This window comes from Antechinus flavipes, chromosome 6 (genome assembly GCF_016432865.1).
Source record: "Antechinus flavipes isolate AdamAnt ecotype Samford, QLD, Australia chromosome 6, AdamAnt_v2, whole genome shotgun sequence".
Classification (NCBI taxonomy): Eukaryota; Metazoa; Chordata; class Mammalia; order Dasyuromorphia; family Dasyuridae; genus Antechinus; species Antechinus flavipes.
The window spans coordinates 78,430,628-78,443,676 of record NC_067403.1 but is presented as its reverse complement, the minus strand read 5'-3'; the positions used below and the strand labels follow the sequence as shown (position 1 = coordinate 78,443,676).

General features: G+C 37.8%; 1 protein-coding gene across 4 annotated transcripts in view; it reads right to left on the bottom strand.

Annotated features, from left to right (window-relative positions):
• Positions 1-13,049, bottom strand: part of FHIP1A (FHF complex subunit HOOK interacting protein 1A) — a 371,400-nt gene that overhangs the window by 136,657 nt on the left and 221,694 nt on the right. For all 4 annotated transcript variants that reach the window (XM_051964895.1, XM_051964893.1, XM_051964896.1 and 1 more), the window contains one exon: positions 2,509-3,135. In XM_051964895.1, the coding sequence (XP_051820855.1) occupies positions 2,509-3,135 (627 nt within the window). The remainder of the gene's footprint in view (positions 1-2,508; positions 3,136-13,049) is intronic.

Below are 13,049 nucleotides of genomic sequence, written 5' to 3'. Positions count from 1 at the left end.
CCAGCCTGGTGACTTCCCCTTACTCCAGCCCCAGGCTTCTGAGGGTCTGCCATATTGGTACCAGAATTAGGATGTCCCCCACTCCACTTTAACTTTACTGTAGCTCAGAACTCCTAGCTCAAGCAATCCATGAGGTTCAGCCTCTCAAGTAGCAAGGATTACAGGGCATGGGTTCCCATATCTGGCCCAGCTTTAATTTCAAATGAACAGAAAGTATCGAGAAATCAGTCATGTGAAGTGGTTATTGATTGTCAACCTGATAGCAAATCCTATCACATTTCATAATTAGCAATGAATCTATTCCATCCACCTAGTGAGCTTTATTGCAAAGAACTGCTATTTGCCCGTTTCCAGATTTAACCATCCACCTACATCTGTATGTTCTACTTAAAGTGATCCAACAAAACATGGCATATTTGAGGTTTCAAAGGGCCATTGTAAAAAATAAAGATGTATTTTTTGTGAATCAGGAAGAAAATGCGGGAAAGTAAAAAAGATCTGTCTAAAAACTGCCTGAACAATGTAAATAGCTACTACTGGAAGTAATGGATAAATTCTGAATCTGTCCGGTTAAAATCTTCTCAGCCTTCAAAATATCAACACATTTCTTAAATCCTACATGAATCCAAAAAGACTACCAAATGGAATTGGTTCCTGGGGTGTCCCAAAAGTCTTGTTGAAGTTTTAAACTGTTTGAGTATAAGCAGTTTAAGCTTATTGAAAATTACTCCCTAATTTAACATATACTTTTAACATGTTTGACATATATTGGATTACTTGCCATCTAGGGAAGGGAGGAGATTGGGGGGGGGGGTGGAATTTGGAACACAAGTTTCTGCAAGGGTCAATGCTGAAAAATTATCCATGCATATGTTTTGAAAATAAAAAGCTTTAATAATTTTTTTAATTAAAAAAATTTTTTAAAGAAAATTACTCCATAGAAGAGCTGGGAGCCTTGTTATTGTCTAATTAACAGGGGAAGATGGAGCTGAATCTGGTCAACTCTTGTCTTAGAGGTCTACACTTTGTTTCATTATATGCCAAGGAGTGAAACTGCATAGGGAGAACTATTCCAGGCTCTTCCTAGTGACCATAGCACTTCTTTGTTCATAAAACTTGGGGGTTCCAGAAGTGAATGCAAGGGATAATGCTGTAAAAAATTACCCTGGCATGGGTTCTATCAATAAAAAGTTATTAAAAAAAAACTTGGGGGTTCCCCATTGCTTTTAGGATAAAATGCAAACTTGAGCCTGATGTTTAAAAATCTTCACAATGTGGCTACAGCATATCGTTCTATACTAATTACAAATTAAATGCATCGAATGAGGTAATATCTGTAATATGTTTAGCACAGCGCCTTGCAAATGGTAGATACTTAATAAATGCTTGTTTTCTTCTTTTTTCATTTCTCCTCTAAACTCTAGCCAAACTAGCCTCTGAGACATTGCATCTCCTCCATTTTCTACCTTCGTGCCTTTGCAAAAGCTACCTCCCATGGCTGAAATGCCCTTCCCAAGGAAACTCTAAAGCCCAGTTCAAGAGTTATCTCCTCTGTCCAATCATCATGCATTTGTTTCATTGATATCCAATATTTATTACACATCTCCTAAACTCATCCTCCTTACCACTTCCCAAGGAGAATTAAAAACTCTTTGGGGGCGGGGAATCTCTCATTTGTGTATTTGTTTCTTTAGCTCCTAGAACATGGTAGCAATTTAATAAATTCACGTTGATTGATTAATCATTAATTGCTTGATAATCTACTATGTGAGAATGTTGAATTATTTTTTATTTTTCTTTTCCTTAAAACCATAGTGCTCTGGCAAGATTTGGAGTCAAAGAGTCTAGCTTGCTGCCAGTAACAAGTCCTTTCTCTTTAGCTCTGTTTTCTCACAAGCAAAATGAGGGGGAATTAGACTATGTAACCTCTAAAAAATCTAATGGATCAGTGGTCCTCAATTTGCAAGCAAACCAACTAATATTTATTAGGGTCTAACATTCGTGAGAAACTAGGTAGGCAACGAAGAGACAAAGACCAAAATTAAAGAGTCCATGCTCCTTCTGTGAATGGTGAATTTGCCTGTGTGGAGGCCGTTCACCATTGTCTCCAGGCAGAGAACACCCCGAGAGAAGCAGTGAATAAAAAGAATGCAAGTTTTATTGATCTTTCATGATTTGCACTATTGGAACAAACTATAAACCGTTTCCTAATGGAATATATATGAAACTTGAAAGCCAAGAGGGGGAAAATGGTCACACAAATCTCTCCTTTTCCCAGGTTGCTGTGTTTAGGGAGAAATTTCTCAGCCAAATGGCAGGTGAATTTAGCTCTTTCTGTTCTCACCAACACTGTCTTCCCCAAAGGCCCAGCATCTTTCAACACTGGACGTGAAGCGAGAAACAAGGTAGTTAAAATAAGGAAAGGAAAAAAAAAAAAGACTGAGGGCAGCTGACGCAGGATGAGGAAGGATAACTGGAAACCAGAGTGGACCCCGAGCAAACACTTACCGGACAGAAGTAGGTGTTCTCCACGATGTGGTTGGCTACCACGCTGTTCTCGGCTGAGAGGGCCATGATGAAAAGGAGGGCATCTCGCGCCTGCTGGCCCACCGTTCCCTCCCGATGAATGAAGGGGATGAGGAGGGAGAAAATGAGGAAGTTGGCAGCTCCTTGATCCTCACTGGTGTGGAAAAAGAGTTCCAAAATGGACGGGTCTTTGGCTAGGATGCAGCAGAGCTGATTGAGCAGCACAACCAGTTCCCCCTCGACGGCCGGCGTGGCCGTCCCAGAACAAGAGCTCAGCAGCATCATCAGAGGCTTCAAGATGGGTTTGTGGTGCAGCAGCGGCTGGTGGGACTGGGTCACCAGCATCTCGTACATCTTCAGCTGCTCGATCTTTGTTTCATCAGTGAACTCTCGCCTCAAGCTCCAAAGGAAGAGCTTCTCCATGATGTTCTCTGAGACCACAAACTCCAGAATGGGGCCCATGGCAGCGTCCTTAGCCTGCTCTTCAATCAGCAGGAAAAGCATATGTTCCACATAATTCTGGACGGCACTGGCCTCGTCTGGAGGGATGGAGCCGTATTTTGCCTGGGCATTTTTCAAAGGGTCGTGTTTCTCCAAGATTTTCACAACCTGTATCAGAGCAAAACAAAATACAAATGAGTGTATTTGAGGAGGGGAAGGAGGGGGAGGAAAGGGAGGAAAGAGAAAAAGGGGGGGGAGAAGAGAGAGAAAGAGAAAGAGAGAGAGAGAGAGAGGGGTGGAGGAGAGAGAGAGAGAGAGAGAGAGAGAGATGAGAAAAATAAGAGAACAGAAAGAGAAGACACATAGAAAAATAAAGGGTATGTGTGTTTGATTTTCATGGTTTAGAACCTTGCAAATTCTATATCTTGACTCACAGTATAAATGTCACAGATACCCTTCAACATATATATGTATATGCCCTTACCCACAAGTCAATAATCAAAGTTATATAGCATGACAGATATGTGATAGAAAATCCAATGGACTAAATCTCAATATCTCTCTCTCTCTCTCTCTCTCTCTCTCTCTCTCTCTCAATTTTTCTCACATTCCCCTAGTAGACTGAATTCTAGGAGAGCAGGGTCTACCAGAGTTCACATTTCTAAGATATTTTAAGTTTTACCAAGTGACAGCCACACACACACACACACACAACACACATACATATATGATATTATAACATAATTATTTATCTGATGCATGGTATGTGTGTGCAGTGAATTCCATGGGGACCTGTATGGTTCTTCCCACACACACAAGTGGTAAATCTCTACCTACAAAATTATGCATTAAATAGGCACCCGTTTCCCAGCTTTTCCTTTTCCTCATGAGATCCTACTCATGGCTGTCTTTTGTCCCCCAAAAGGCAAACCAGAGGGGCAAGGAGACACAAGAGAGCCAAGCTAGGAATCAGAAAGGCTCAAGTCTCACCTCTGATACATATTGGCTAAGTGAATCCTGAGCAAAAATCACCTAAATTCTCCCTTCCCCCCAAAAAAATCTCTAAGATTATAAACTAAAGATCAATAACTGATCTGCTTTAATGGAAAAAAAGATACTCTACCAGTGAAATCATGAATCCAAAACCAAACAACTAAAAACTCCAGAATTAACCTCATTCTTTGCACAATAGTGAGAAAAAGGAGAAAGAGGAGGAGAACAAAAAGAAGTTGAAATTGATTTAGCTTAAGGTCGCAAAGTTCTTTACACATGTTATTTCATTGGATTCTCAGAATTTTGTCAAGCAAGTGTTGTTATTATCCCCATTTTACAGATGAGAAACCTCAGGCTAAAAAAAAATTAAGACATTTGCTTGGGGAAATTAACAGTGTTTGGGCTGGATTTGAACTCAGACTTTCCTGACTCCAAGTATAGTATTTTTACCTACTGTACTTATCATCATCATCATCACCACCACTATTACTTTTGTTATTAACATTATTACTGAATAAATCTTTTCTGGAACTGGGAATTTCAAAGATGGAGTATGCTATGCATTTTCCTTTTTAGTGGTCCCCAGCCAAAATGAAAAGAAAAATGTTGGAAGACCCAGCTCTAAACCAATTTCTTGCTCATATCCTCCTAAAGTACAGACTCATAATAATGCTTAGTCGGCCCAAGGCTTTGATTTAATTGGTGACTTTGTCGTGGATCTTTCAGTTTGCCTTCTCAGCGCCTTGTTAATTAGGGCAGGCTAATTTCACCACTCCTCTGGCACAATGCTATATCTCATGAGTTGTAACAGATTCTGTACCTATGCTAGAAAATTAGAACAGATGACGGTGAGAAGCAGCCTGACACAGTAAAAAGGAGTGCTGGATTTCAGGTCAAAACTCAGCTCTTCCACTTACTAGCTGTGTGACATTGGGTAAACCTTTCTGGACTTTGGTTTCCCCAAATATAAACTTCAAAAGTGGTAGACTAATTGATTTATATTTACATATAAATATATAGACTAATCTCTTATATTTCTAAATCTCTGAACCTATGATCCCAATTTACCCTAAGTATTAAGTTAACCCAAACTCTACAAGAGACAAAATATACCATTTCCTATGTGCTATAAAATCACTGATCATGATTATCTGCTAGATGCTCTGCTGCCTTTTTCTGAGAGTATGGATAACTTCATAATAATAACACACTGTGCTTAATGATGACAAAATGTTTTCCATATATCATCTCATTGATCACTTATAAGATTAATGAATTCATTCCAACTGGAAAAAACTAAAGAAACTCTAGATGAAGCCTTTTGGCATTAGAAGAAATAAGAGATGGCCAACTCTGCGGTGGTCTTGTCACTATACTACACCAACAGAGTTAACTTTGGGGCTACTTTTACTTAAAGTACTTTTCTAAATTCGGCTATTACATCATCAGGCACACCTCAATAAATTGTCCCTCTTCCTTACAAATATCCTGTACCTCCAACCAGAAGGCTACAGGAATCTCCCTCATGTCCAATAGGAGCCTTGATTCTCTCCTCATACCCCCTGGGAAACTTTGATTTCCTCTATTCTTCCTTTATTCTGAGAGTCTACAATACTAAAAAGATGGATCACATCACCATACTGTTCCAAAAGGAGTTGCCAAGATAAGTTGCACTGAACAGTGTCTATGGCTCCTTTCAGCTCAAAAAACAAGCTCCTTTATGCTTATTTTATTGTGTGTTTTTTAAATGAGCTTTGATTTTATTTGTTATAGAGAATTCCTAGTAAGGGAACTCTATCAATGGAAACTGGCATCTGTTCAGCCATTTATAGTGTCAGAGAGTTTGTCTGGAAACTGAGAGGTTAAGTGTTGTACCTAGAGGCAGCTGGCTAACTCTATCAGGGGCAGACACCCTCCTCCAAGACTCGGAGTCTACTCTCTCTCTATTACATCTTGCTGCTTTGCCATCCTGTGGATGCCATCTTAAAAATTTCTGGCCTTCCAAGGCTTCATATTCTATAGAATGAAAAAAAAATTCCCTATTTTATCAGTCCTTCTGCTAAAGTTTTCTTTAGGCATGGGAATATTTTTGAAATTTTTTCACAAGTATGGTGAAAGAGATCTACATCCAGACTTTTATTCTACTGTGAAAAGGCATGGGAATATTTGGAAAGATTTTCACAAGTATGGCGAAAGAGATCTAGATCCAGACTTGTTTCTATTGTGAAAAGGCAAAGGGATATTTTTGAAAGTTCCTCACAAGTTTTTCACAAGTATGGCAAAACAGATCTAGATTCAGACTTGTTTTCTATTGTGAAAAGACATGGGAATATTTTTGAAAGATTTTCACAAGTATGACAAAAGAGATCTAGATCCAGACTTGTTTCTATTGTGGAAAGGTGTAGGGATATTTTTGGAAGCTTTTTAAAGTTTCCTTTAGAAAGAAACGTTTAAAGTTCTGCCAAAGAGGAGCATGTAGGTCTTCTAAAACAGCACCATGCAAGATAAACTAACCTAATTCCAACATTAGGTTCAAAAAAATAGATATGGAGAGATTTTTCTATATGACATTGAGGCAGAAATTTCTTTAAAAACTAGAATGAAAAATCACCTCATTCTTTTAATACCCTTGCATATAAGTATAAGCAATCATAATTGTATTATATATGTTCACAACTACCTGTGTGTACATAATATATACATAGAGAGAGAGACACTCAGACACAAAATAGACCATATAGTAAAACACTTATCTAATCATTTATCTAATCATGATTTACATTTCCCCAAGATTTTTCTTTAAAATTCCTTTTAAATCTTCTATTCTATTAAATGTTGAGCTCCCAGGAACTTTCATTGGTCCTCAAAATTTTTTATTCATATTTCATGAATAAAAGGAAGGCTGATCTGTAATTTCATCTCCCTAGGGGTTTCATCTTCCATTCCTAGTGTGAGAACTCCTTCCTCACTGATCTACCATTACTATGCAATTTAAGACACTGAAGATTTGCCCATTCCTATCTCCAAGGATAGAGCTCTACCAATCTAGCCAGGCTACTTTTTTTTCCTCCTCATTTAGTCCTGTGCTAAAAATCTATACTCAGGCAGCTAGATGGCACAGTGGAAAGGGTGCCAGCCCTAGAGTCAGAAGGACTTGAGTTCAAATCCAGCCTTAGACACTTAACATGTCCTAGCTGTGTGACCCTGGGCAAGTCACTTAACCCCAATTGCCTCACGGGGAAAAATATCTATTCTCTGGCTGGATAATCAGACAGGAACTGCTAATAACCATATAATACTTTCTTTAGAGATGCAACTCAGCCCCAGTCACCATGTATGCAAAACCCCTGGATTAATGTTGAACTTCTCAAAGAATAATTTCTCAGACTCACACATTCAGCCCTTCTCAACTCCATCCAAAACTATTGAAAACTGAGATAACAACAATAGTAAAAGCAGACATTCATATGTCACTTTAAATTTTACAAAAGCCTTTACTATTATCCCCATTTAAAAAAAAAATAAGGAAACAGTCCCAAGAAACTTAAGTGACTTATCTACAGCCAAACAAAAAGTGTCAGGCAGGAGCCAAGCCCAGATTTCTCTCAGCTCCAAGTCTAGTTGTATTCATACCATATATCACACAGCCAGCTGCTATCCTCATACTGTTACTAGTAGTAGTAGTAGTAGTAGTATTACTATTAATATTACTACTGATACTATCACACTACCATTACTACTCAAACTCCTACTACACTAATTTCTCCTACTTCTACTATTCCTTCTCCTATTACCTACTACTATTATTACTACTACTACCACCACTACATTTACTACTCAAACTCCTACTACACTAATTTCTCCTACTTCTACTATTCCTTCTCCTATTACCTACTACTATTATTACTACTACTACCACCACTACTATTACAACTCAAACTCCTACTATACTAATTTCTTCCACTTCTACTATTCCTTCTCCTATTACCTACTACTATTATTATTACTACTATTACTACTCAAACTCCTACTATATTAATTTCTTCCACTTCTACTATTCTTTCTCCTATTACCTACTATTACTATTACAACTACCACCACTACTATTACCACTCAAACTCCTACTACACTAATTTCTCCCACTTCTCCTATTGCTTCTCCTATTACCTACTACTATTATTACTACTACTATGACCACTACTATTACTACTCAAACTCCTACTACACTAATTTTTCCTACTTCTTCTATTCTTTCTCCTATTACCTACTATTATTAGTACTACTACCACCACTACTATTACTACTCAAACTCCTACTACACTAATTTCTCCCACTTCTACTATTCCTTCTCCAATTACCTACTACTATTATTACTATTACCACCACTACTATTACTACTCAAACTCCTATTACACTAATTTCTTCCACTTCTACTATTCCTTCTCCTATTACCTACTATTACTATTACAACTACCACCATCATTACCATTACTACCAAAACTCCTACTATACTAATTTCTTCTACTTCTACTATTCCTTCTCTTATTACCATCACATATATTAGCATCACTTCATGAAAAAATCAGCAAGGGCCTAAAAAACAACTCTTATAATTTAGCCCATGGTGTTCCACCATCTCAAATTAATGTAATCTCTACAGCTAAATGTTTTGAACCCTTCCAGAAGGTTAGTCAGCCTGAAGATAAACATACCCTGTAGTCAAAGCCAGAATGCAGTCACATGTTGTGTGAAAAAATGATGAATAAATTTCTAATTTAGGGTAGCCTTTTACACTTCCATTAATTGCTCTATTCATTTGTTTGAACTCAGTGCACTGCCCTCATTAGTGTCAATCATAAATGATAACTACCTGAACTCCAGAAGCATGTTTATGTTTCAGGAACCCTTCAGTAAGGAGTTCTCACAACATTTTTACATAATGACCAATATACTCAGGTCACAAGATGCTCACTTAAGCCAACAAATGATTATCCTTCCTGATTAACTTTAGTGTAAACAGAATGGTGAACCAGGAGATTACTCATCCCTCTTCCCTGCTAGGGAGATGAGTGTCTGATTGATGAATTTCCCTTGTCATTCTTCCCTGCTAGGCAGATGAGTCTCTATTCAATCTTGCCTTGCTGTGTACAAGCATGTGTGTATACATATGCATAGAGGCACTCACACACCTGAGTATCAGCAGGAGATTATTTATATACTTGATTTGCTATTTCACTGAAGCCACTGCTAAACCCAACACATACTAAATCCCCTGAATTGCTCATGCTAAGTAGTATCATGGGAGGAAAGAAAGTCACTCGGTGAAGTGTCCCCCAACTGTGCCTTTCTCCTTTGGACATTCCATTCTCACTGACTTTCCTGTATTAGAATTTTACTAAATGTTCTTCTTAAGAGAAAAGCTTTAACATATATTTTACATCTGCTGTTCAGGATCGGATCAGCACGAGCCCTAGCCCTCTGAAGATTGCCTGATGCTGGGACAAAGCTGGACTTCATTACGCCAAAGGTACTCTGGTAATTAGAGCAAAACAAGTCCTTTGTAACCCCATCTGTCATCAAATCATTTATAATGAATACATCATCTTAAACTTGGATTTGGAACTCAGAGACTCACTGATAGAATGTCAGAGCAAGAAGAGGTCTTATAAGTCAAGAAATCCAACTACCTCATTTTAAAAATAAGAAGACCAGAGTATGAGAATGTGAGAGGGGCTAAGACCATTTACCCAGAATTAAGATAAGAATCCATGGTCTCTAACAACCTTGTCAACATCCAGGGCCATCATCATTAGACCACTATTATAAAACTGGAGATGCATTAGAGATTAAGGAGAGTCTGCTTCATTAGTGGAGAACACTGGGTTTAACTATTTATCTGTATGACATTGCGAGGGTCAATTCACCTCTCTGATTCAGTTTCCTCATTTGAAAAATAACAGTCTTTTTGTTGTTGTTTGCTTGCATATTGTTGTTTTATTCATTTTCTTTCCTTTTTGATCTGATTTTTCTTGTGCAGCAAGATAATTGTATAAATATATTTACATATATTGGATTTAACATATATTTTAACATGTATAAATCATATGATCTGTGTAAAAAACCATCTCCAAGAGAATTCTTCACTGCTATCTATAAAGTCTTCAGCTCTACAAGCCAGCCATGGCAACAAGCAGATATTGAGAAAACTAATGGTGTTTTGACCTAACCAATAGTTTGATGAAAACAAGAGTCAATGCTATGGACCTCTTTCTCAAAAAAGGCGGGGATTTCTTTCTCATCTTTTCAGGTGACTTTAAGAAAGGGGCAGTGAATAGAAAAAAATGCTTACCAAAGATCTATTTCCAAAGATTTTTTTTTAAGGCTAATGAGAATTCTTCTTAATCTTCCTCGATTTCCAATGATATCAACTGCCTCAATATACCTGCTAAATGATACATGGATGTCAAAAAAAAAAAAAAGATGAGGACTATAAAAGGGAACTGACTTTAGCAATTTTAAAATCTTAGGTACCTTTTTCTAAGGCTAATAAGAATTTTTCCTAGTCTTCCTGGATTTCCAATAATATCAATTGCCTCAACACCCTTGCTAAAGGATACATGGATGTCCAAAAAAAAAAAAAAAATGAGGACTATAAAAGGGAACTGATTTTACAATTTTAAAAGCTTAGGTAACTTTAGAAAAAGGTGCTGAGCAATTCCTCCTCTTTCCTACCCACTCTATGCAGATGATTTCACTGTATCTCTCTCATTTCTAAGCTTCAGTCTCACATCACCAACTAATTGCCGATTGGACATTCCAAACTGGATACCTTATAGGCATCTCAAATTCAACATGTCCAAAACTGAACTCATCATTTCCCCCAAAAAACCAATTTTCTTCCAAATTACATCTATTACAATAGCCCATAAATTGGTCTTTCCATATCCTCTGTGCAACTGCCACATAATCTTTCTAAAGAATGACATGTCACTCCCCTCTTCAGAAATCTTCATTTACCCTTCTGCCTTTAGAACAAACACATTTAAATCCTTTCACGACTTGGATCTGAAATCATTTCTGCACAGTAATATGCTGTAACAATCACATACCACAACTGTTCAGTCATTCCCCAATTGATAGGCAACCCCCCAATTTCTAATTCTTTGCCACCACAAAAAGAGTGCTAACAATCTTTTTGTACAAATAAGCCCTTTCTCCTTCATTTTAAAAATCCTTTTGTGATACAGACCTAATAGTGGTATTGCAGTATCAAAGGGTATGCCCAATCTGATTGCCCTTTGGATATAGTTCCATATTGCTCTCCAGAATGGGTGAAGCAGTTTACAATTCTACCAACAGTGCATTAGTGTTTAATGGTCATTTTTCAATCACCACCTTCTTGATCTTTTCTGCATTTGCATTGATTCCTGAATATTTTTTCCCTCTTTGGGTTTCTGTAACACTGTTCATTCTTGATTCTCCTTCTACTTCTCAATCTTCTTTATTAAATCTTTATCCATGGCATAGCTACTAATGATGGGTATAGCCCAAGGCTTTTCTGTCTCTATGCTCTCTTTATGACTTTATGTTCAATGATCATATAGAGTTGACTTATTATCCCAAACAGAACATGACCAACACCTAACACAGAACAACATTATCCAGAAGATCCAAACAGAACGCCTTATCGCCTACCTGCTAGACATTTCAAATTGGGCATCTCACAGTCATCTCAAAATAACAAGTCCAAGAGAGAATGTCCTTCTCTTCTAGATACTCAGATTCACAATCTCCAAGCCATTCCTCATTCCTTATCCTTCCTCACTCCAAGTTCAGTGGCCAAGTTCTATTGATTCTACTTCCACAACATCCCTCCCATCCATTCCTTCCTTGTCTTTGAGCTACCACAACACTAAGACTTTCACCTCATTTCTCTTGGACTATTTCAATAGCCTCCTAATTAATTTCTCTGCCTCAAGTCTATCCCCTGTCAAATCTCTAAATCAAGTTAACAAGCATCGGGTACTGTGCAAAGTGCTGGGAATGTAGACAAATAAAAAGAAAAAGAAGGGCTTATATTCTAAGGGGGTTGGGAAATGAAAGCTAAAAAGGATGGAAAATGGGAGAAGAGAAGGTACCCTTGAGAGAATACGGGAGAGAAAGTCCAGAGAGTATGGAGTACAGTCTGGATAGGAATAAAGACATGAAAGACATGATCTTTCTTAAAATGGAGCTTCTGGGATAATCCAGGCAGTCAGTGCAAGAGGCCACAAGGGCACAGGGTACTTTTAGTATGAGAAATAGAAGGGTGAAGGGAACTTCCAGGGTGAGGAAGCTTTTGTATATGGAAGAAAAAGCCCAGAGATTTAGGAGTGCGGTCTAGATAGGAATGATGACATCATCAGACTGGACATTTTCCCTAAAATGGAAGATGTGAAATGAACCAGCTAATCCAAGAAAGACACAAGAAGTATATTCTTAAAATACACATTTATCCATGGCACCCTCCCGATCAATAAATTCTAATGGTCTGTTATTACCTCTAAGATCAAATACAAATTTCTCCATTTGACATTTAAAGCCTTTTACAATCTAGCTCCAAACTTTCCAGCTTTATTACATATTTCTCCCTTCACATATTCTATTGTTCAGTCCAAATAGCCTTTTTCCTGTTCCTTCCATGATATACAATTTCCCATCTCTACCCCTTTGCAGGGGCTGTTTGCTCCTCTGCCCCTCCCCAATTCTATCTTCCTCCTTGTGCTCTTTCTCCTTATCTCTGTCCCTTAAAACAAAAGGTTCCTCTTGTCCCCTAAAAAAGGTCAGCTCAAGCACAGCTTCCTCCAGAAGGCCCTTCCTGATTCCCCTATTTTAAGAACTTTATCCTCAAAATTATGAATATATTTTGGTACATCTTTTCTCTCTCAATAGAATAAAAGTTCTTTAAAGGAAAAAGAATATTTCATTTTTAGTCTCGCATCTTCTAGCATTTAGCACAAGACCTGGCATATGGAAGACACTCAGAAAGGAATTTTAAAGACATACCTCATAGGAAAAGACTACAAAGATTGGACTAGATCAATAGTTCT